A 22305-nucleotide genomic window follows, 5' to 3' on the forward strand; every position below is an offset into this window, starting at 1 on the left:
TTGTAATTCTGTTGATTATTACCTGTCTGTATTATGTTGCAGCTCAGCTGATTTTGGATTGATGGCAAAGGGAGAGGGACTTAAGTGAGAGTGAAAACACAAGGTAAGTTTCAAATAGGTCAGCAATTTCCCATCCTATAGGTTGCTAGATGTATTTAACCCTTTCTCCTGTCTCCCTCTCTCAGCACAAGAACCCCAGGGGGATTCAACGGAGCCTGAAGACCTACAATGAGACCCTCACCCTGCACCTGAGTCTCAACTCCCACAGTTTTGCAAGCCTCTCCCTGTTCCTTATTTTGATTAAGCAGACGTTAAGCTTCCCAATGGTGTGGTCTTCATTTTGTGAAAAATATGATTACCTCACATATGTTGTTGCTGTTGTTGTCTTTTGTGATGGTTAAATTGCTCCGGCTGACTTGAGCCAGCCATTCTTTCCTCCTCTCTGTGTCAGTGGGGAAACTTTACATGTGTACTTCTTTCTCTGAGCGCTTGGAGCATCCCAGGCAGCACAGCAAACCATGGGGGAGACGATATGCCAGGACAACACAGAGGAAAAGGCACAGACAAACTGCATGATATGCTATTCAATGTTTATTGAATTCCATTTATTTACAATGGATGTTCCTAAAACAACACATTTAACATCAACATCATGCTGCTGCTAGCGCTTTGACTCAGTTGACAATCATTGATAGGCACCTGTGGGTCTCCTGTCCTTTCTGAAAGTCATAAAGATTACATTAGTACTTTAGATTACTTGTGTCTTCAATTACCAGGGGATTACTTAAAACCACCATGAATTAAAGAAATGGTAAAAATGTATCTAATCTGAATTTTGAACGATTCCTTCCCTCCCTCTAAATATATCAATAAACATTAGGATGTGATGCTCCTGACTACCATACAGGTTTAAGAAGATAATATTTGTTTTAAAGAATTCAAAGCAATAAACAACAGGCTCTTTAACCAAGGCAACGTTAGCCTAACATGTATATGTATACAGGTAAGATAGCTGTTCACACTGTATATTTTTCTACTTTTTGTAATGCTATTTTATTTCTATTTAAGATGTTTACATTTTCGATTGTTTAATTATAGTCTTTTAACTGTCTAATGTACAATGCCTTGTCTTTTGCTGCTGCAGCGTAAACATTTCCCCAATTGGTATCAATAAAGTACTTCTTATTTTATCTTAATCCTCAAATATTAGCAAATGTTATTTAAAAAAAAAAACATTGATGTAACTACATACACATATCGATATGTTGTATACATTTTGCAAATCAAAACCTTTATTCACCACTAATTACCAAAAATTGCATTTCTATCCTGGTATTAATGCATTCAAATCGTGATTCAAACGGCCCGCGACAAACCTCCGGGGAACTATTGAGTCTCCCTGAACCACGTGACTATCAAGCATTTTGGACCTCCGTTGTCACAACTCTTCTCTCTATATGGCGCTGGTCTAACCTATTCTACCGTAATAAGCCTACTAGTGGAGACTTTTAGAACCACGTGCTTCCATGATATGTTCTATGTTTCTCTCAGCTGAGTCACCTCACAGGGACCTTCCCACGCAACATACTGCACAGACTTTGTAGTTTTATTTTTCCTCTTCTCTCTGCACTTCTTTTACTGCGTCTTAACTTGTCCTGCATGTCAGATAGACTGCGGAGTATATTTGAATTACTCATTGGGGGGTGAATAACTTTTCTCAATTGGAGTTGATAGATATGTTGTTTCCCTCTATGGCAGAGGTCGGCAACCTTTTTGATATGAAGTGCCATTTAAAAAAAAAATTGTTATCAGCGTGTCAACCATGGATGTATAATAAGATAACGATCGAGAATTATCAACGGGGGGAGGGGGGGGGGGGGAGGGGGGGTGAGGAGCTTGACGCTCGCCAACTATCAGCAGGGGGCGGGAGCCTCGCAGTGTGTGGACCTGTCAGCGCAACTTACATGATGGCGAATTTAACAAGCACATTTAAATAATTGGTTTAAACGGCATAATAATAAGGACGATCGTCCGTTCTGTGAGTCTCCAGAACACACATGTTATGATATTAGGGTCATGCAGAGTGAGATGAGATCGCTGTCCCTTTAAGAGAGAGAGAGAGAGAGAGAGAGAGAGAGAGGGGGGGGGGGGGGGGGGGGTGTGGTGGCTTGTGCGTGTGTTTGTGGATGGTAGAGCGACAGTGAGCGAGCGTGTGTATGTTTCTGGAAGTGAAACGGGGAAGCAGAAAAACCGAGGTCTGGGATGTATTTTGTGAAACAGAAGAACAGCTAAATAAATGCAACGGCCTCCCAAGAAGAGCTCGCCTCTCTCCAGTCATAAGCTAAAGTGGGTTATTGAACATGAACTTCAGCTTGTTGCTTCTGCCCTCCTCGACCACGGTCTGGGAGCCGACAGGAAAGTTCAACACACAGATGGCCAGTCCACCCCTTTGTAGCATATTATTTCGATGAGAGATGAGCAGATCGCCACTGGGCTTTCAACTAAATACACAGCCACGCAAAAACTGCGGCATTTGTACAGCTCCTTATGGGTAGCCTAATGCAATTAGTGAAGTGCTTTCCTCCGTGGTGAAACGATCAGCACTGCACCACGGAAAGCGGCAGAAAGTCACCTGGAGATAAAGAGAGCGGATCTGCGTTGCGTGCATGGCTTCCTCCTATGGAAAGCCAAAAGTGCCATAATACGGGGGTGAAAAAACGCGCGAACATACGGGGAGGTCCGTTTTTTCGCGTGAAAAAACGGGCCAATATACGGGCGAATGTTCGCGCGGTTTTTTATATGATAATGAGCCCCTCCTTCTGATTTCCTTAGCCAATAAGTTAAAAGTGTCTGTAACCAATCAGTGAAGGGTAAAGCCAGACCAAAACAATCTGTAGATGAAAAGTTCCTGACATGGTGAGGCTGTGCTGTAAATTGTGCATTATTCCAGATTCAGGGGACTAAGTATTAATTTGCCTTTGAATATAATAAATATATCAATCAATATATCAATATAACCTGCCTTCATTGTTTTTTTTAAATAAAATGGCATTACCCTTTTCCTTAAACCTCTGGAGTGTGAAGTGAAGGTATTTTCTCAATTTTTAGATGTCTCCTTAAATCCACTTTTAAATGTACTTCTTATAACATGGCATGGTGTTACATGTCAAAATGTTCAGTAGTCTCTGGTGTTGCTAGAAATGCAAATTCACTCACCTTAGAGCACTGTCTTATGAGAAACCTAGCTTAGAAATCCGATTTTTGGAAAACTTCAAAACTGTTGTGAAACACATATGTACTCATGTCATCCATTTTTTTTGGTGTTTCAGATTTTGTTCACCAAAGTCTTTGGTTCACAAAAGTAGTGAAATATATCAATTACACTATAAGCCTATATAAAAGTGTTGTTCATGTCTAAAATGAAAATGTGTAAATTATAATTTAGAGTAAAATATTTCCATCCCTCTACTTTCACCACAGAAAAGTTACATCAGGACTGAATAATGACTTCATATTCCATACCAAGGTTTATGTGATGTGTACAAATACAAATTCAGCATTTCAACTTTATTTTTCAACCAACTATTTATGTTAACATATGAAACTGTAAAATCTCAATATTTCCAATATCAGAACTTTTTCAACCAACTATTCATTATAAATGTAAAGACAGGGGGTCTTTGTCCATGGTCTTTGTCTGTCTTCCAAGACAGTGGGTCTGGCTGCTGTGTAGGTGGGGCTGATGGTGCATGGCCTGCTGGTGGCTGTGTCGGAGGGAGGTAGGTGGGATTGTCCCGGGTTGATGCTGGTGGCTGGATTGGAGGTACGTCTGCTAGGCGAGACTTCTTTGCTGGCTGGGTTGATCGCGATGGCTGTGGTGGAGGCCTTTGTACCGAGGTGTATCTTGATCTTGTGGCAGGGACAGATGGAGGCCGCTGTAGTGATGCTGGTCCTTTGGTCCTCGGTGGTGATGGCTCTGGTGAAGGCCCTTGAGCAACGGTAGATCTTGACCTTGGTGCAGGCACAGATGGAGGTTCTTTCTCCTAGGCCCAGGCAGCTGTGAAATCTGAAAGAAATATAGGACAATAATTACTACTAAGTTCATTCAAATAAAGTTCAAGTGGAATGTTTCTAAAGCACAAATAACAATGCACAACTAAAAATAAAATGGAGAGGCGGGACAGGAGTCTCTCTCTTACACAGGTATTTTCCAGTTATTTCCCATTCAATATAAAGTCACAGACACAAATATAACTACATCTATAGGTGTGTATGTGTGGGACGAATACAAGTTGATGTTATTCATCTACACATGTTACCTCACTTTTACACACAGAAATCACTTTTACACAGAGTAAACGTTTACTAACGGAGAGTCTATTTTGTCACAAGAGAAAGTTCATGACTATCGATAAGAATACAAACAATACCTATGTGGGATTCACCATCAAAAAGTTTGTTCTCTTTTATCCTCCTAATGACACGCTCTACATGAACCCTCAGTCTGGCAATGGCCTGTGTCTCCCTCACCTCATAGGCTGGCATTTGCTTCTGCTTTGACAGAAAAGGTGGGCAGTACACCTTGCATTTGCAGCAATCGCTGATCAGGAAGCTCTTATCTACCATCACTGCTATGTTTTCAGTCAACAACGCAGCTATTCCAGATTGTTTGAAAATCTCCTTGTCGCTGACAGAACCACCATACAGACTGGAAACAAATGTCACTGCACCATGTGGGGCTATGCCAACCAGGGCTTTCATGGTGCAGTGAGATTTCTATGTAGAATACATTTCACTTTGGAGGAGGAGTGAGGATGGTGTTTGACACCTCAGCTCTGTGCAATCCAGGATCACCTGTGTGTCTGGGAAATCTTTGAATGCCTCTGGGAGGTGGGCTTGAACTTCTGCAGGTGTAAGCCAGATGCACTGTGACCCCAATAAAGTTGTAAGAAAACTTGTCCATGTTGCAATGATGCGGCTCACAGAGGACTGGTGTACGTCGAAGCGGTTTGCAAGGTCCCTCTCTTTCAAACCCACCGACAGGAAGCATAGAAAAAGGAAGAACTCGTCAATTGGCTGAAGCAGCTGTCTCTGGAAGATAAAAACAAAAAAAGGTTACTATATTAATGTCATGAGTGTAGCACACTATGGGAAAAACATTAAGTTGTTTTAGTTCTCTGATGTATTCAAAAAGGATTGAGTACTTTAGCCTTTTAGCCTACACAAAAGCAATGAAATGTCGGAGAGACATTTTCCCTTCAGTTTGTGTTTAGATTGTGTGTTAAAAGAAACGTAACCTACCGTTGATGGACGTGCGTGTGTAACCACTTCTTCATTACTCTTGGCAGTTGATATCGCTCTAGTAACACAAACCATTTAATGAATTGAAGGCTCAATTAAAAACCAGAAGGCCATCAGGTGGTTATAGCTCGGGAATCTGTACACAAAAGACACATGTCAGTCATTAATTGACAGTAAATACAATCGTGTTAACTGTAACACATGGGCTAATGCTTTCCTCTTGTTTGCTATAATACATTACAATTCAAATAGACTGAGTAAGAAGGCACTAGGTGCAGGTATAGTAATCTACAGCAGTAAAATGTAGCAACTACATTAGCAGCAGTAATAATAATCTAAAACATACAGGGAACATTTTACACACAATGACTACGTTTACTCTTCATTCTTACGTGTGCAACTGGGGGAAACGCAGTGGATATTGACATACTTTTACTTTGGTAAGGTTTTGAAGATTTCCACTTGTAGTAAAATATTCTCAGTATGTTGTTAGTATTAATATGTTTTACTCCACCACATTTAGTTAACCTTCATAGTTTCTAGTTACTTTTTATATATGAAAACACAGGATTTATGATTCTACATGTTCAGTTCAGGAGTATTTTAAAACCATAGTATTTGTACTTATACTTCAGTTAAGTTGAGTACTTATTCCAACACTGCATGCATATAGTCAGCGGTCACACGGCAGGTAAACAGGATTCTTTATAAGCTAACCCATCTCAAAAACTTGGATAGAATTTAGCCAAAACATTACCTTGTATAGAATCGGATGTTGTCGTCGGAGCCAGCAAACCTCTGTTAGCAAAACTCTCGCTGGACTCTTAACTCCTGCAGTTGCTTCTGCAGATCCTCCACTGTTTTGGAGTTGTCTTCTGCAGCTTGAGAGGACATGTCCAGTGAAGCTGCTTCTGGGTCTATCCGCCTCATGCTGTCCCGCACTCTGCGTCTCTGTATCCACATCTGCTGGGCCTGCAGCTGTGCCCTGACAGATTCAGGGCCAATCTGGTTATTCCCAGCCACTATCTCCTTGATGAGGTCGTCTAGTGTAGCATCTGAGATGGTGGAGTATGTCCCAGAGCGCAGCATGTGGAACTGCCTGAAAAATAAACATGTTTTAAATATATGAGACCTACGGTATTCAGATTTACTTTACAACATGCATAGTGTAACATGGCTACAACCCCTCCTTGGGATGTTTACAATAAATTGAGACAAGATGGCACTTCCAATGTTGAAGACATTGCTACATACCTCAATCGCCGTCTCACTGTGCGCAGAGATACTTTTAATATCTGTGCCATCTTTGTTGCTGTAAAACCACAGCTCCTCAAAAAAGAGATTTGCTCTCTGGAAATGCTGAATTGTGGGGGACCTCGACCACCCAACAAAATGAGTGGGGCGTGGTAGCCAGAATGACCTGCAACAACAGCAAAACATTAGATTACATTTATTGTCATTGTTGTAAAAGCAACGCATTTATGCCGTTGTGCCAGAAACGCACACAATGCGTCTATTTTATTGTCATTGCCCAGCCTAAAGATACTTTAAAAAAAAATGAAATGCAGTTTGGCATTAAACCAGTGGACATGCAATACACTATAGTTGTAGTATACAGTAAGAACAAAAGCATAAATGTGTATGGGCATAGAGATACATAGTTGCAGTCTGTGTCTTCCAACCCTGAAGACAGAGACTCCCCCTCTGGCCCCCTTTCAATGTCCTCATTCACACGTTTGATGATACGTGGTGTACTACAGATGGCCAGACTGCCCTCGACGGGGGAGGGGGAATAGCGTCTCCTCTACTGTGGCAGGATATAAAGGTGGAATTTGGAGTACAGTTTTAAGTGGACAACTCGAGACTCAGAGCGTCTCACCAGAATGTTGTAATTAATAGCTGGCAACTACAGATTAAAAAAGGTGTTTATATTGGTATTACCCATATTTAAAACAAATAATTACTTTAAAATGTATTGGCCTGTTGGACACTTAGTACTCAACAATACTAGCACTGGTTTATCAACGAAAGCCTATGCTAAAGTGAACAATTATCACATCGACCTACCTTGTTGTGCGGGTGTGGTAGGCCAAGATCTCCGGACTTCAAGTATATATTCCCGAAGGTCCTGAAGTAAAAGATCAGCTGTAGGGACGTTAATTAGCCTGCCCCGTGACCACTCGAGGCTCCTTTCCATGGTTTCTAACCTGCCAGTAAACGGTTTGGTGAAATAGGGGAGAAGACAGAATTTGTAAGTGTGAAAGATCTCACACAACCTCAGTTTAGGTTACATGCAAAAACAAACTACATTCCTTTGTGTTGGTAGTAGTGTTAACTGTGTACGTTATTCTCCCGACCAGGAGAGAAGCTTTAAAATAGGAGACTAAATGGAGTCTCTGTGAAAGTTCAATTGGGTACTTTAATTAAAAGAGGCGCGGTAGTGTTACAGACAGAATATTGTTCAGTCAGACAAACAGCTGTGATCTGGCTCTCCTCGATAGGGAAGAGAAGAGCCCGGATCTCTCCTCCGGTGCTGTTTATATATCGTCTGCTGGCTCCTCCCCGCCAGCCGGCTCGCCTCGTCTCTAATGTCCGTTATTGCATTTAAACAGAGGATAGGTTCTTTTCACATTCAATATATGCTTAACACGCAGTTTCTCCTCATATTCTCTTTCATCACTCTTCATTTAACACATTCTAAACGCTGTAATCAATACTCTAAACAATACTTCTCGGCTCGTTTGGTTTCCGGTCATTCCGGATGTTGTCACATGCTACTCTCGTCTGTAAATAATGTATTCAAATAAACTGTACCTTCATTTAATATTCAGCATGGTAGTATCTCGACATCTATAGTTGTAGTGTTAAGTCAGTAGGCTTCGGTTTGCACCACTCTCTCATTTCGCTACTAAATTCACCTCTTCAGGAAATCGTATATTAGCCACATGCTAAATGCTAACCGGAAATGAAGGATTTTCAGAATAAAAGCTTAACTGCTTGTGCACAAGAATTTCTGGTTTTTCAGTATAAAAGAGCATTAAAACTGACGGCATGTTTAAACTACATTTCCCCATTAAAACATTGATTTTAATTTCTAACAGTAGCAATAGGCTTGGCCCTTACCTCGTTACTGTGGATTGTAACACGGCATGACCGGCATCATCTGTTTGGAGAAGTCTTGTGCAGTCATTTATTGTCCTTTTGCAACGCAAGATGAAGTTTCTCGTGGACATTTTTCCGGCTGCTGCTACTGCTGCTGCATGCTTATAGAGAGGCGAAGTCCCTCCCTTTCCGGTTGAGCTCCATGGGACCTTATTTCGGAAAAGGTATGTATTGAAGTAAATGGAGAGAGAAAGATTATCTTTCGATCCCGTTTGAATTGAACCACAAATTACACATATGATTTTTGTCAATTTAAAAGATAATTTTGCAAGTCAAAAAATTTTAAATGTGTCGTAAAACTGTGAAGTAACACTTTTTTTTTGCCTGAAACCAGTCAATGACCTACATCTCCCGTCGCGCACCACACACCAAGACGGCCGTCACGTTGGCACATTTCACTTATTTCTAGTTGCGTATTTTTCATAGTCTTATATTTCAACAGTTTTACGACAAACTGAGTTTTTTGACATGGAAGTGATTGTTTAAGATGACAAACATCATAAGTGTAATTCGTGGCACAATTCAAACGGGATCAAAAGATAAGTTTTCTCTCAAGATATATTGCCTGATCTTTTCCCTAACAGCCCTGATACCGAAAATTCATGGTATTTTTCTTTCTTCAGTGTCTGGAAAAGCACAATTATGTTGTTTTTCCGGTTTTGTAGACAACGAAAAAAGTAAACAATCCTTCCTTTCTAAAACAGAACAAAGAACACAAAAATGATGCAATGTGCAATTGCAATTGCACTGAAGAGAAACATTCGAATTACATTTTTTTTTTTTTTATAAATTAATACATCTGAGGCTGATCAATTCCCATTTATTTGAAACATGAACGCAGGCGACAGGCTACCACCTTAAACAACTGGAGAACAGACAGCTGTTGCCAAGCAGTTGGGACAATTAAGGTGAAGCAGACCTTGGAATACTTTGCATTTATACAAAGATTGTAAGTGAATGAAAAGAGATAACACAAAAAAACGTTTCCTTTCCGAGACTCGAGCCCGGCCCTCCCGGATATTAGACCCTTTGACCGTTAGTCTACAAGCAGATAGTGGATAGATTTAGTTTGAAAGATATAACTGGAGTCCACCCACGCAGCGTCGAAGTGCGCATATTTTAGATATTTAATCATATATTTTCGAATATAAGGGGTAGAAAATATGATTCAGATAACCGCATAAATATGTGGGCACATTTTCAATGTATATTGTCTTGTATAAATTAAGTTATACTCTCGAAGGCATGTTTATGTTAAATATTGTATATCATTACAAACAGCAGAGGGCAGTATAGGACACGGAAAGGCCTCAGTGGGCATGCCGTAAAAGGGAATGTGTTGCTGAGCGCATGCCGTAAAGTAAGTGTTGTTATTATGTGTCTGCCGCAGACTTGGCATTCTGGCTGGAACGGCAACAACGTTCCCTCTGCTTCATTCATTTCTCCTGTTCAACAGGTTAGTAGTGTGTACAAAGATTATGTCATATTTCGATCTAAGAAGTGTTTTTGAAACTGTTCTTTATGTGTAGTTTAATGTCATTCTGTCAGCTAGTTCGGCTCCACTACAGTGGCTAATGGCGTCCGCTAGCTTCTTTGTTCTTCTATGTTACTAGGTGTATGACTCCCGTGCAGTAGTTTGGCTTACATTTCAAGTGTATTCTGCTTGTATAAATATGTGAAATGCTGGTCTGAGTTCATAATTGTTCATATTATTGAAATTCTAATAGCGCGCTAATGCTATGCTAATATTGTGCCTATGATGTGCTGCGTACCGGTACGCCGAACCGGTACTGGACTTGTAAAAAGTTTCGGTTCAAGTCCGGTTAAAACCGGAACGTCGGGAACCGGTACTTACGTATATTCTCCTTTTTGTTCTAAACCATCTAAAACCTTCCATAGATCGAGAAATTTGCGCTGAGAAAAGACGAAAAACATTGTTTTGGCTTCTGATATGGCGGCCATTACTGAACTCACGAAGTCTCGCAAAATATCGCAACTGCTCGCGAGATCTGTGTGACGTCAAGGGAAGCTGGCTTAGACATAGTGGACACTGACAGCGTGGGATGCTGGTTGCCATATTTGGTAGTGTAGCTAAGCTAAATCCTTTGCATGTATGGTGATATAGTGTCTGCCGAAAGAGCAACACTTCACCCAAACAATGTCAATATGCTGTTGTTCTTGAACAAGAACACATAGACTTGTACTCTTGCAGATTGAGTCTTGTATGTACATCACTATGTATGTAGTTGTGTTGTGTAGTTAGTAACACATGTAGAGTTATAGAAAATACATGGTGTAGACACAAGTTGGAAGGGGGCACAATAAACCTGACGAGTTTGAATTTGAGTTGATTATGAGTTTATTTTCAATTGATAATTAGCTCACAATAAGTTCACTTTAGTTACTCACACAACTTGACCCAAGTCCGGACTTATAAGTCCGGACCTGAACCTGAACCTCTGGACTTGAGTCCGGACCTGAACCTGAATGTGAGTCCAGGTACACAGCACTATGCCTATCAGTGGACAACAGAGCCAGGTTAAAGTGAGTACAGTCAACCGGGTTGTGTGTGTTATCACTGTATTATATACTGGAAATGAAGAAGGCTTTAATCCTTCATAAAAGTCATAATATGGCATGTGGATTTATTTCCATTTTTGATTAGAGAAAAATACGTCATACAGTTATTTTGATTTGCTAAATGTAAAGGTATGTTTTTTTTCCTTCAGATTTCACAGCTGCCTGGGCCTAGTGGCCCAGAGGTGGCGTTTATCCAGCAGCCAGAACCTTCATCTGTGCCGGCCCCCAGGTCAAAATCTACTGTGGCTCAAAGACCTCCACCACAGCCATCACCACCAATGACCAGAGGACCAGCATCCCTACAGCGGCCTCCACCTCCATCTGTGCCTGCCACAAGATTAAGATACACCTCGGTACAAAGGCGTCCACCACAGCCATCACCACCAAGGACCCGAGGACCAGAGGACCAGCATCCCTACAGCGGCCTCCACCTCCATCTGTGCCTGCCACAAGATTAAGATACACCTCGATACAAAGGTCTCCACCACAGCCATCACGATCAACCCAGCCAGCAAAGAAGTCTCGCCTAGCACACGTACCTCCCATCCAGCCACCAGCATCAACCCGGGACAATCCCAGCATCAACCCGGGACAATCCCACCTACCTCCCTCCGACACAGCCACCAGCAGGCCATGCACCATCAGCCCCACCTACACAGCAGCCAGACCCACTGTCTTGGAAGACAGACAAAGACCATGGACAAAGACCCCCTGTCTTTACATTTATAATGAATAGTTGGTTGAAAAAGTTCTGATATTGGAAATATTGAGATTTTACAGTTTCATATGTTAACATAAATAGTTGGTTGAAAAATAAAGTTGAAATGCTGAATTTGTATTTGTACACATCACATAAACCTTGGTATGGAATATGAAGTCATTATTCAGTCCTGATGTAACTTTTCTGTGGTGAAAGTAGAGGGATGGAAATATTTTACTCTAAATTATAATTTACACATTTTCATTTTAGACATGAACAACACTTTTATATAGGCTTATAGTGTAATTGATATATTTCACTACTTTTGTGAACCAAAGACTTTGGTGAACAAAATCTGAAACACCAAAAAAAAAAGTGGATTTAAGGAGACATCTAAAAATTGAGAAAATACCTTCACTTCACACTCCAGAGGTTTAAGGAAAAGGGTAATGCCATTTTATTTAAAAAAAACAATGAAGGCAGGTTATATTGATATATTGATTGATATATTTATTATATTCAAAGGCAAATTAATACTTAGTCCCCTGAATCTGGAATAATGCACAATTTACAGCACAGCCTCACCATGTCAGGAACTTTTCATCTACAGATTGTTTTGGTCTGGCTTTACCCTTCACTGATTGGTTACAGACACTTTTAACTTATTGGAGCAGATCGCCACTGGGCTTTCAACTAAATACACAGCCACGCAAAAACTGCGGCATTTGTACAGCTCCTTATGGGTAGCCTAATGCAATTAGTGAAGTGCTTTCCTCCGTGGTGAAACGATCAGCACTGCACCACGGAAAGCGGCAGAAAGTCACCTGGCGATAAAGAGAGCGGATCTGCGTTGCGTGCATGGCTTCCTTCTGCATGTAACGGGGAGACGCGCTCTGGCGGCGGTCTCGTTCAGGATCCGAAAATACAATTTAAATATTTTTGCACACTTATTCCACTTATTCCTAGTGTGCCACTGGTTACGGTGCCGAGTCCCAATGCTGGCACGCGTGCCAGGGGTTGCCGACCCCTGCTCTATGGTGTGCAGAGTGAGAACTCATATCTGTATAAACTGCAGCCATTCTTTTTATAGATCTATTTACTAGAATTAATATGACTGATTGAATGAAACCAGTCTCTGATCACATTTCTACCCTGCTCAGCTCCTTCCCTTGGGGCAGTTCATCACTGTGTCATTATTTGCTCTCACATGCTGTGACAACAACTACACTTTGATATTTTACTTAAGTTCTTCAACTGTCTGAAAAAAAAGTTTACATCAAAAGTTCAAAAACTCATAATCATTTTTATACCTGCCGGCATATAGAGTACGTGGATACATTATATTTGTGATAATCCAATGTGTGGTTTTATTATTGGCCAGCTGAGTATCGGTCGGGGTAATATCACATCAATGAGTCACTGGGTGTTGGCAATAAAGACATGGCATACGCCTCTCTTTAGTAAGGTTGCCAACACCTGGAAAACTTTCCAATTCAGCCTGTGTGCTCTATTACTTTTGTACTCAGGGGAATATCTCGTCATATATGTTTTAGAAACAGTTGTTTTGATTATAATGGCTACTTACGAGGTTCCAAGTGGTAAACAAACAGCAGAATTGTTTATCACGGCTTTCGTCTTAGATTTTGCTGCACTGATTTCATATTTTTTCACAGACAAGGAGGCAGAGAGGGAGAAAGAAGAGCAGTTGTGGCTCTCCCAGAAACAGGTAAGAGATAGAAATAGGCTAATCTTTATGCAGAATATGATTGCTTTTGCAGGTATTCTAAACTATTTAATGTATTGGATCAAAAACTTGTATCTTCGATAAACTTTTAAAATAAAGGTAGCAAACAAATCTGGTATGTCATACATGCTTTTTAACTCAGTTCCAACTGAGATTTAATGGTATAAAACAATGTTTGTTTCAATGTGTCTAGGTAAGGTCAAACTATTACACACTATTATTAATGATATATCTTTTTTTTCATAGAATGTGGAAATATATGTCAGTCTGTTGTGCTTTATTGTCCCTACATATACACATGGTATTGTATTTGTATAGTCTTGGTACATCCTGCTATGTCAGTGTAAAAGGTAAGTGAAAAGATGTTATGAACCGTGACTCACTGATATGAGGACTCAATTGCACAACCCGGAGACGAAAAGGTTTTAAGAAAAATAAACTTTAATGGATCAAAAAACAAAGAAACACTCTTTACAGAGGGAGTGACAAAACGGTCACAAAACAAAACGCTCTCATGGAGGATATCTCAAAAGGTACTTGGTCTCTCTATGGCTGCTTGGATCTTACTACTTGGCATGACGAACAAGACGAATTGACAAAAGACAAGGGGAGACAGGACAATATATACAAGAGGTAAGTGGGAACAGGTGGAAACAATCAGGGGCGGGGCAGACGCAGACGATGGCGGGAAACAAGAACCAAGGAAGTAAAGGCACCTGGAATGAGACAAGGAGTACAAAATAAAACAGGAAGTGAAACAAACAAAACAAGCATGAACGTGACAAATACATAACAAACTAACATAATTGACGGGACACAACAAAAGATTAGCAATGTTGAGTGGCTACTTCCTGGTTCAGACAACTCAACAAGTTTTTGTATCCATGCACCAAACACCCCAGGCTTTCTACTGGTTTCTGGATGCTGTTGCAGGAAGTTTGGCCAATGGCCTGAATGCGCCCTTACAGTATGTAACAGACTTCCTGCATGCTACTGGAATCAAAGGTAAAACAAATCCTTTAAAGTATAATGTAATCTATTTGAATTCATTCCAATGAGATTATTTCTCAGTGTAAAATGGGTGCATTTTTTTCAAATCAGCTTTTGTACCATTGTGGTTTAAAATGACAATAATCCCAAGAGACACAAAAATTGGACATGATACAGTATATGTTTCATTAATAAATGTCATAGTTATGTAACAATGTAATATTATATAAGGCCCTGCATGGCAGTCCTTTTTGCTGCAGTCAGTCCTATTGTGATCTACTACATGCCAACAGCTCCATTTGGTTGAGGGGATTAAGATGACATCTCTGTGGTGAAAATACAATTGTATTTCCACCTCTCACAGGTTGCTAATAGTCTTAATTGACTTTAGAGACTTCAACTTAACGTAAAGGCGGCCCTATTCTGCTTTATTGGGTTTCCCTTCCAGAAGTGTTTTCTTAAGGTTTTTGTGCATGTAAATGGTCTGAAAAGGCTAAAATCCCAAAGTTCCCTCCAGAGGGAGTTTCTCTCCCACACACTCCGCACCATACCTGAAAAGCCTTGATTGTCCTTTGTTTACTTTGTACCTCTATTGGCTAGTGCTCATTGTACATGATAGGTTCAGAAAAAAACTGCTGCATTTGGGTAGATGCGCAACATAAGCTATTAGAAACATATTATGCACCTGGTTCTAATGGTAGGGATCACTTGTAACACCTTAATGCTTCAGAAAATGAATGCACACTTCACCCACCAGTGAGCCAGAAATTGCATATGAAACTTTATGAAAGAGTCACAGTTGTATTGCCAAATCTACATGGTAAGAAGAGATAATGGTTTGCAATAAATATGTATTCCTACATTTGGTACTTAACATAACTCCCAATCAGGTGAATTACATATGTTGCCTAACTTTGTTCACATATGTCAGTCAGTCAGCATGAACTTTTGGTTTCACACAGTAAACAAACACTGGTATCCTGGAGGAAAAGTGTTTGACTTATTGTTTCTTATGCTCCCACAGCCTTTTAATAACGGCCATTCAATCAGCTGATAGTGTTTGAAGTGGGTGCTTTCTACCTTTGTATGAGGAACATGACATATTTGATAACCGTCCCAGGGCCATAAACCTCCAGGTTAATAGCATGTCGGTAGACATTGGTTTTTGATTCATTGCAAGTATCAATCATCTTTGAGCTTCATCTGAAATAATTTTTAAATTCCCTGTAGTGATGTGGTGATCTCCTATGGCTCCACAGTTGACCTTTTTGTAAACCCAGTGACACCAGATGGGGTCTTCTTTGTCGCCCAGTGGGTTCTTCTGCTTCTCATATGCTACGCGGTGATCGCCCTTGCCTTAGTAATGTTCACCCTCTTTCTGAGAAAACTGTGGTGGCTGCTGAAAGTGGCATTGGCTTTGGCCTGTTTCGGAATAATCCTCAACGACCACAGTATCGACACAAAAACCATGCTGTTTAGGGTTATGTGCCTGGGGTGTATCTGCATATTATTTGTCATCAGGCCATGGAGGGATCGGACCATGGCTGCTAGAATTGTTTATCTTGAAGGGCAGGTGAAGATCTTAGAAAATCGAGTCAAAGAGACAGACCTATGGAGAAGAAGATGTTTGATTTTGGGTTGTTGTCTGATAGCTCTTTTGTGTTTTATGTTTTCTATAGTCAGATTCATTTATGTTGTGTTATCTAATTGAAGATATTCTACAAAACAACTGAGAATTTGAGGGGGGGGTCTCGCTCTTTTCAAACCCCTTACGTTATTTCTGGGCAGCAAAACACCATAACACAGCATGTAGGTTCAATGAACCGCAGGATAGTGGGTACCATCTTGAAGCTGAGTCAGCATGCCTCCAGGCTTTAGTATGTAGCCTTGATGTTTGTAGCCAAAATTCATACAAAATATTAAATGAATTTTAAGCAAAGTTGTCTTTCATACTTTTAGTAACCTACTGTGATTTAATACATATTTGGTCTGTGTGAAACTTTCTAGGTTGAGTTTATTTAGCAGTATGTGTTGATGCTGTTATAATTGTTTTATTTTTAACTTTCAATTACCTTGTTGTTGAAATGTGCTATAAATGACCTGCCTTCCATTGCTCTGTAGACATGTTCAATTCAACATAAATAAATCAAATATATTTGTTAAAGATACTCACTTCTTGTGTCTAACTCACACTTCTGCTACAGATTATCATTAGCTTTAGATACAATTCTGAATATATTTTGGGCGATCCGAAACCAAAAAGGAAGTAATCAGTAAATGGCTAATAGGAATGGTATGCAACTCCAGTTTCAATGTTGAATGTTTAAATGTTGACAAGGGCCAGTGGTGTTAGAGACATGTCGAAGGACATGGAGAAAGACTACATGCTCATGAGTATTACTGAAGCCGGTGCGGAAATAAGAGACTGACTGCAGTGATCCTGTGTTCAGTAGATGTCATGACAGTTTCCAGAGATGTGCTTTCCGACAAAACTTAAACAGCACTGCATTTTCCAAGCTTTATTTTATGAATTATTATACTTTATAGATTGTATTATAACTGGAATCCTTGCTGTATTTAAACTAGACAAAACTAGACTGGGTGCGGGATCTTTATAATCGTAAGTAACCTCTTTCTTTATAATGATTGTTTTAGGCCCCGTCCACACGGAGACAAAACCGATTTCGAACCGAAGTCGATTTAAAAAAAAGTCTTCCGTCCACACGGAATTGGCTCAAGAAATGTGTTCGTCCAAACGAAACCGCTCGAAACCGCTGGAGACGCTGTTGTACATATGCCGGGCCTGTAAGTGCCGCTGTACTTCCACCACAAAATACACCAAAAGCAGCGAATAAGACACCCCTGAGCATAGGCATAGGGCATAAACAAACAAACAAGGTAGGCTAGTTCAAGTAGTTCTCCATGTCTACTTGTTGATGATACTTGTATGATGGTTTTGGTAGAGGAGCTGTAGATCTTGCACTAAAATCTGTATCATGGTCAGTAGCGCCTGGAGCACGAACGCAACTCTGTGATCCGCCACTGTTGTTGTTGTTGGCGAAACGCATCAGCAATGACGCTGGGGTGAGCAGAGGTGGGGAGTGGCGGGGCTATGGCATCATCGATTCAGGAAAATATTGTATAGGGGCGTACACAATTCATATTCAAAGCAGGTTCACAGCTTTTCAACAAAGCTTCCTGGTGACTTCAAAATCCCTTTTGGAATAACGGGAATGCTATACAGGCTGCAGTCAGTGCTGTCCACCTGGTAGTCCCTTCGATTTGGTATTTCCTGTCATTTACATGTATGAGATGTTTTTTCTTTTAATACTATGAACGCATCTAAGTCCATGTTTTACAAACTCAACTAAAACATTTTTTTCTTTATATCTTATACTTAAATGGTTTCAAATGTGTGTCTTCAGCTCTTAACTGTATTGTTTGGAGGGGCTGGCCTCTTTAAAATCACTTAAAATTAATGGGAAAATAATAAGCAACCCATTTAAAAGCCATCCATTTCCTTTCTTTCCCTCTCAGACGCCAGATATCTTTAAGAAGACTGCTCCGAAACTATCAGCCAACCACTGGAAAAACACTCAACGCTCCATTTGTGTCTCAGCTTTTGACTGAAAGCTTTTTTTCTAAGAGTCCTAAAGATGTGAGGAGCTTTTGACTATGGCAGGAATGAAGGCAGCTGCCATCACCCAAATAGAAGATAGATTTCATGAAATTTGGAACAGTATTACATATAGTTATCTGCTTAAGTTCAGACCTAGATGAAGATAAATCCCATGCAAAAGGGTTGGGAACTCTGTATAGTCTTTTTATTCATTAAGGCAGTGTAAATGTGAATTCTGTACAGCAGCAGCCAGAACTCTCATGCTCTTGAACCCAAAACCTGAGATATAAAAAAACAGTTTCCATCAATAGGACTGTATCAAAAGGGCTAGTGGGTGTAGTTCAGCCGTTTGGTGAATAGTGAACACAAGTGTTTTTCCTCCCTGCCCTGATTTGATCCTGGAAATGTCCTTTATATGAGTAGACAAAGGAAACAGTAGCCCAACATTTGGAAACACTATCCTTGCTTACTCTCATTACGCTCTCAAGTTCTCACTCAGGTATATTTCTCTCCTCTCCATCTTATTACGGGTAACAGAATACACAGTATCGGGCCGTGGGATCAAAATAGAGCTCTTGATAGAGTGATAATGTCTGTGGCGAGAAGGAGAAGGACCTAATCTAGCCAGCCTGACATCAGTCACCAACTATCCCTCTGCATTACCTTAATTGGATAGTTATCGATTCTCTTGGAGGAGCGGGTTACATTTAGTGGCACGACTCTGCAGGCCAGCACGTTGCTCCTGTTACTTAAAATTCCCATACATGTGAGTTCCTCTGTTTGTGCAAGTGTGTGTCAGGTATGTTCCTGCAATTTTTTTATTCAGGGTTTATATCTCAACCTCTCAGACTTGGTATATTATGTGTAGTCTAGTGTATGACATTAAACAATAAAGGTGGGTTTGAAGTGATACAATCCGCGTATTCAAAGTCAATTCCATACAAATCAATTGAACTGGGATTAGAAATATATAATGGAAATGCTTAATGGGTAAAATTGTGAATTATACCAGTTATTTCCTTATTTTCAATTCAAAACTCGTTCAGAAACACCCTGGAAATGAATGTAAATTACCCAATTTACATTCAACGACAGTGAACTACTATCTTGTATGGTGCATTTTTCTCAAAAGCTCACCTGTGTCATAATGACCAAAATGTAAACAAACTAAACAACGCAAGTGAGAAAAGTAAAAGTAAAACAGTTTTCATGAATTGTGACGCCCCTCAGGCCTCTGCCAGGGCTTTAGTTGTATTGTTCCTGGTTGTTTGGAGCTGGGCCATCAAGTGATAGAAGGCAGCTGGCCTCTGCCTACAGTTTAATAGCCTGCCCCCATCCTGGGTGTCTGTGGGCTTCCTCTACACTAGCATCATGTCACAATATTTTTTGTTGCTGTAAGATACATAATAGTCTGCTTTTCCCTTATCCTAGTCCTTGTTGCAACATGGTTTTAAAGTAAAGGATACATTTGAATTCCATCTTTGTGAAATGAAATTGCTCTCTTTATAGGTGGCCTTATGGTAGCTTCACTTGGACTCAGAGCTGGGACATACAAATTGGGACATACAAATTGGGGACTGTCAGATTAAAAAAGTAAGAAGTCGGTATTTTTTAAACCGGTGGGGTTTGGTAAGACCTTGATTGGCAAATTGTTGCCTTAGTATATTTAATTTAGTAAGTAAACACATTAGAAAAAAATCATATATATTATGCATATATATAATTTATCACCTTACCTGATCGTTTTTTTGTTTTCATTCTGACATTTCTTCACTGTTCTTTACTAGAATTTATGCTACGTTAAGCTCAGTGTCCAGAGGGGGCATTTTACCCTCTGTGGGATCATAAACATATACTTATAAATAGTATTTATACCTTAAACTGGAACAGTTAACATTTGAGAGGTCTGAGGTCAAATGGGTCAAAATACATGTTTGTTTATGGGGGAACATACTGATTTAGCCGCACATACAAACACTCAAACAGGTACAGTATGGGAGTGCAGAGAAAGAAAGGGAGACTTGGAAAGACAATGTAAGAGATTCATATCAATATTTTATTTTAAATTTTGTGTAGAATTTGAGTCTAACTTGCAGTTGGGAATTGATGTAGTTGTATGTGTGTCCATTGAAGCGTGATAATATTTGTTTTAACACATACCAGTTCTGATTTGTTCGTAGCCTTTATTTGTTTTTTCCATGGACCTACAGTGTGAAAGGTCCTCTCTGTCTGCACATATTGTGTTATGCTAATGGGACAGCATGTTGGCCAGTGGCTCTGGTGCGTGCTGCGGTGTCTTGCCAATGGTCTGTTTGCTTTTTTGCCTGTTTAATCATGGCTGCCTGGTGTGTTAGAGTCAGCTGCCCTCATTGTTAATCAGAGCATCCCCTCGGTACATGTCAGCATGCTAACTCGTTTTGAGTTGTCATTTCTTACCCCAGCTGCCCCTGGGTTTCCGGGTGGTGACAGAATGTAGCAATACTATCAGTGCCAGAGGTATGCGGACAATCAGTCTCAATGACAGAGGGAGAAACAGATAAGAATAACAGGAGGTGAGGACGGAGACAGTTTGAAATTATTGAAGCCCTCTATCACGACACAGTGGCCTACAGTATGCCCACGGCTGATTGGTATGAGACTGATCACACACACTGGCCTTTTATTTCTCCCCTATTCAATGTTGCAGTCCAAACCGAAAAGGATCAGCTGGAATTCAGACTGCCTCTCTATGAAAACAATGAGTTTGTCTGCTGGTCCCTCCACTTCTGCCCTTTCCTCTTTTATTAGATAAAACATAAAAACTCAGAGCGTGCAACAAAGATGAAATAAATTGAGTGATTCATGAAAAACACCAACGCCACCATCATCAGGATGAAGGAGATGATGCTCACTCAGTTACAGTCGGTACTGTCACAACTTCCTACACACATTCTTAGGATCTCCAGCAGTGTTTAATTCAGCAATTAATTTAAGAGGAAATGGAAGAGAAAAAATATTTTTGGCAAAAGCTATTTGGAACATGTTGTTGGAGCTGTGAGCACATTGCTCATTTTGACTCAACCTGGACTGCTAGCTTGTTGTTAGTATAGGGCACAGGTGCTTGGGCGACAAGAAAAACAACTGGAGCCTCAGCATGTTGACAAAAAATCCCCAGAGAGGTGTTGTGAAGGAATTTAAAGGAATAGAAACATGCGATTGCCTCCAAATCTCTATAAGAACCCTACAGAATAAAGATCTTGGAGATTGAACCTTGTGAAGCAGTGCAACAGTTCAGTGTTGAGTATGAAAATCAGAAGGTCTCAAGGGACGCAGCTCAGCTAGCCAGCCAAAGTGTCTAAACAAAGTGGCAGAAAGAATTGAATACAAAACACCTTTAAGAACTCAGTGAAAGAGGAAAATGTCACAAAAGCTTCTCACTGCTGCATTTGTTGCAGCACTGAATCGAGGAGTAGTATTTTGAGCTGTGCCAACTGCCACCATCAAAGTATATCAAATTTACTAGTAGTATATATAGTATGTTTACATGGATTTAATGACAACTACCACTGGATTGCTTTCATTCTGAGAAAGAGCCTCTTTTGTTCCTTTTGGGAACCAAAAAGAAAAGCATTTCGATTTCTGTAAATTATGAATCAGAGCAGAATAATGAATTTTGACGCAGATTGTGGGTCCCCTCAACTCATTTCAAAACCTAATATGAGATTCGGTTTGATTTTGGGGAAATATGCATTTGCTGTCTTTCAGACCAGCCTTTCCTCCTCCAAAAAACGACCAAATAGGTCGATTGTTCAGCAGTTTATTACAACCTATAGTCACGTTTTAAAGTTTAGCACCTCTAGTGGTCGTGTAAGAAACAACAATTTGTGGCATATGCTCCCGTTGATTGCAAACCTTCCGGAGGGTCGTATATTCAGTAATACGTTTTAACCTTCTCTGGAAAATCCTAAATTGTAGGATAGTTTGGCCATTAACATGCTATTTGATTTGATTTCTAGTGAGAAGTGTATATTGTACTTTCAGAATCCACGTCCAGTGGATGTGTAGGATCTATAGCCTACTGTAGTTTGATAGATATTACGAAGATGATTTGAGGTATCGCCAGGAGAGCGTGTATACAGTATACTACGTCTTTCCACAGCGTCCATGTAAAGTTGGCGTCAACCCTCACGGGGTGAAAACAGTATTTCCGGTCTCGAAGTTTTCATAATA

At 40.3% G+C, this 22305-nt stretch overlaps 1 protein-coding gene across 6 annotated transcripts; it reads right to left on the reverse strand.

Annotated features, from left to right (window-relative positions):
• Positions 1–3511: 3511 nt before the first annotated feature.
• Positions 3512–10540, reverse strand: LOC307040441 (uncharacterized protein; the record flags this gene model as incomplete). 6 transcript variants are annotated; one of them, XR_013808491.1, is made up of 8 exons in its annotated part: positions 3512–4066; positions 5038–5091; positions 5302–5437; positions 6059–6400; positions 6556–6721; positions 7369–7508; positions 8425–8612; positions 10319–10540. XR_013808491.1 is itself a non-coding variant. In XM_079683273.1 (6 exons), 3 exons carry the CDS (start codon positions 5334–5336, stop codon positions 3649–3651), a joined length of 507 nt encoding a protein of 168 aa, XP_079539399.1. In that variant the 3' UTR covers positions 3520–3648. The 6 variants fall into 6 exon arrangements, 5 of the variants coding, with proteins under 5 accessions (XP_079539399.1, XP_079539400.1, XP_079539396.1 ...); XM_079683273.1 differs by lacking the exons at positions 8425–8612; positions 10319–10540 and having other exon boundaries at positions 3520–4066; positions 7369–8092; XM_079683270.1 differs by lacking the exons at positions 3512–4066; positions 5038–5091 and having other exon boundaries at positions 5263–5437.
• Between the last annotated feature and the right edge of the window lie 11765 nt (positions 10541–22305).

The sequence above is a fragment of the Notothenia rossii genome (genome assembly GCF_949606895.1).
Source record: "Notothenia rossii genome assembly, chromosome: 5".
Taxonomy (NCBI): Eukaryota; Metazoa; Chordata; class Actinopteri; order Perciformes; family Nototheniidae; genus Notothenia; species Notothenia rossii.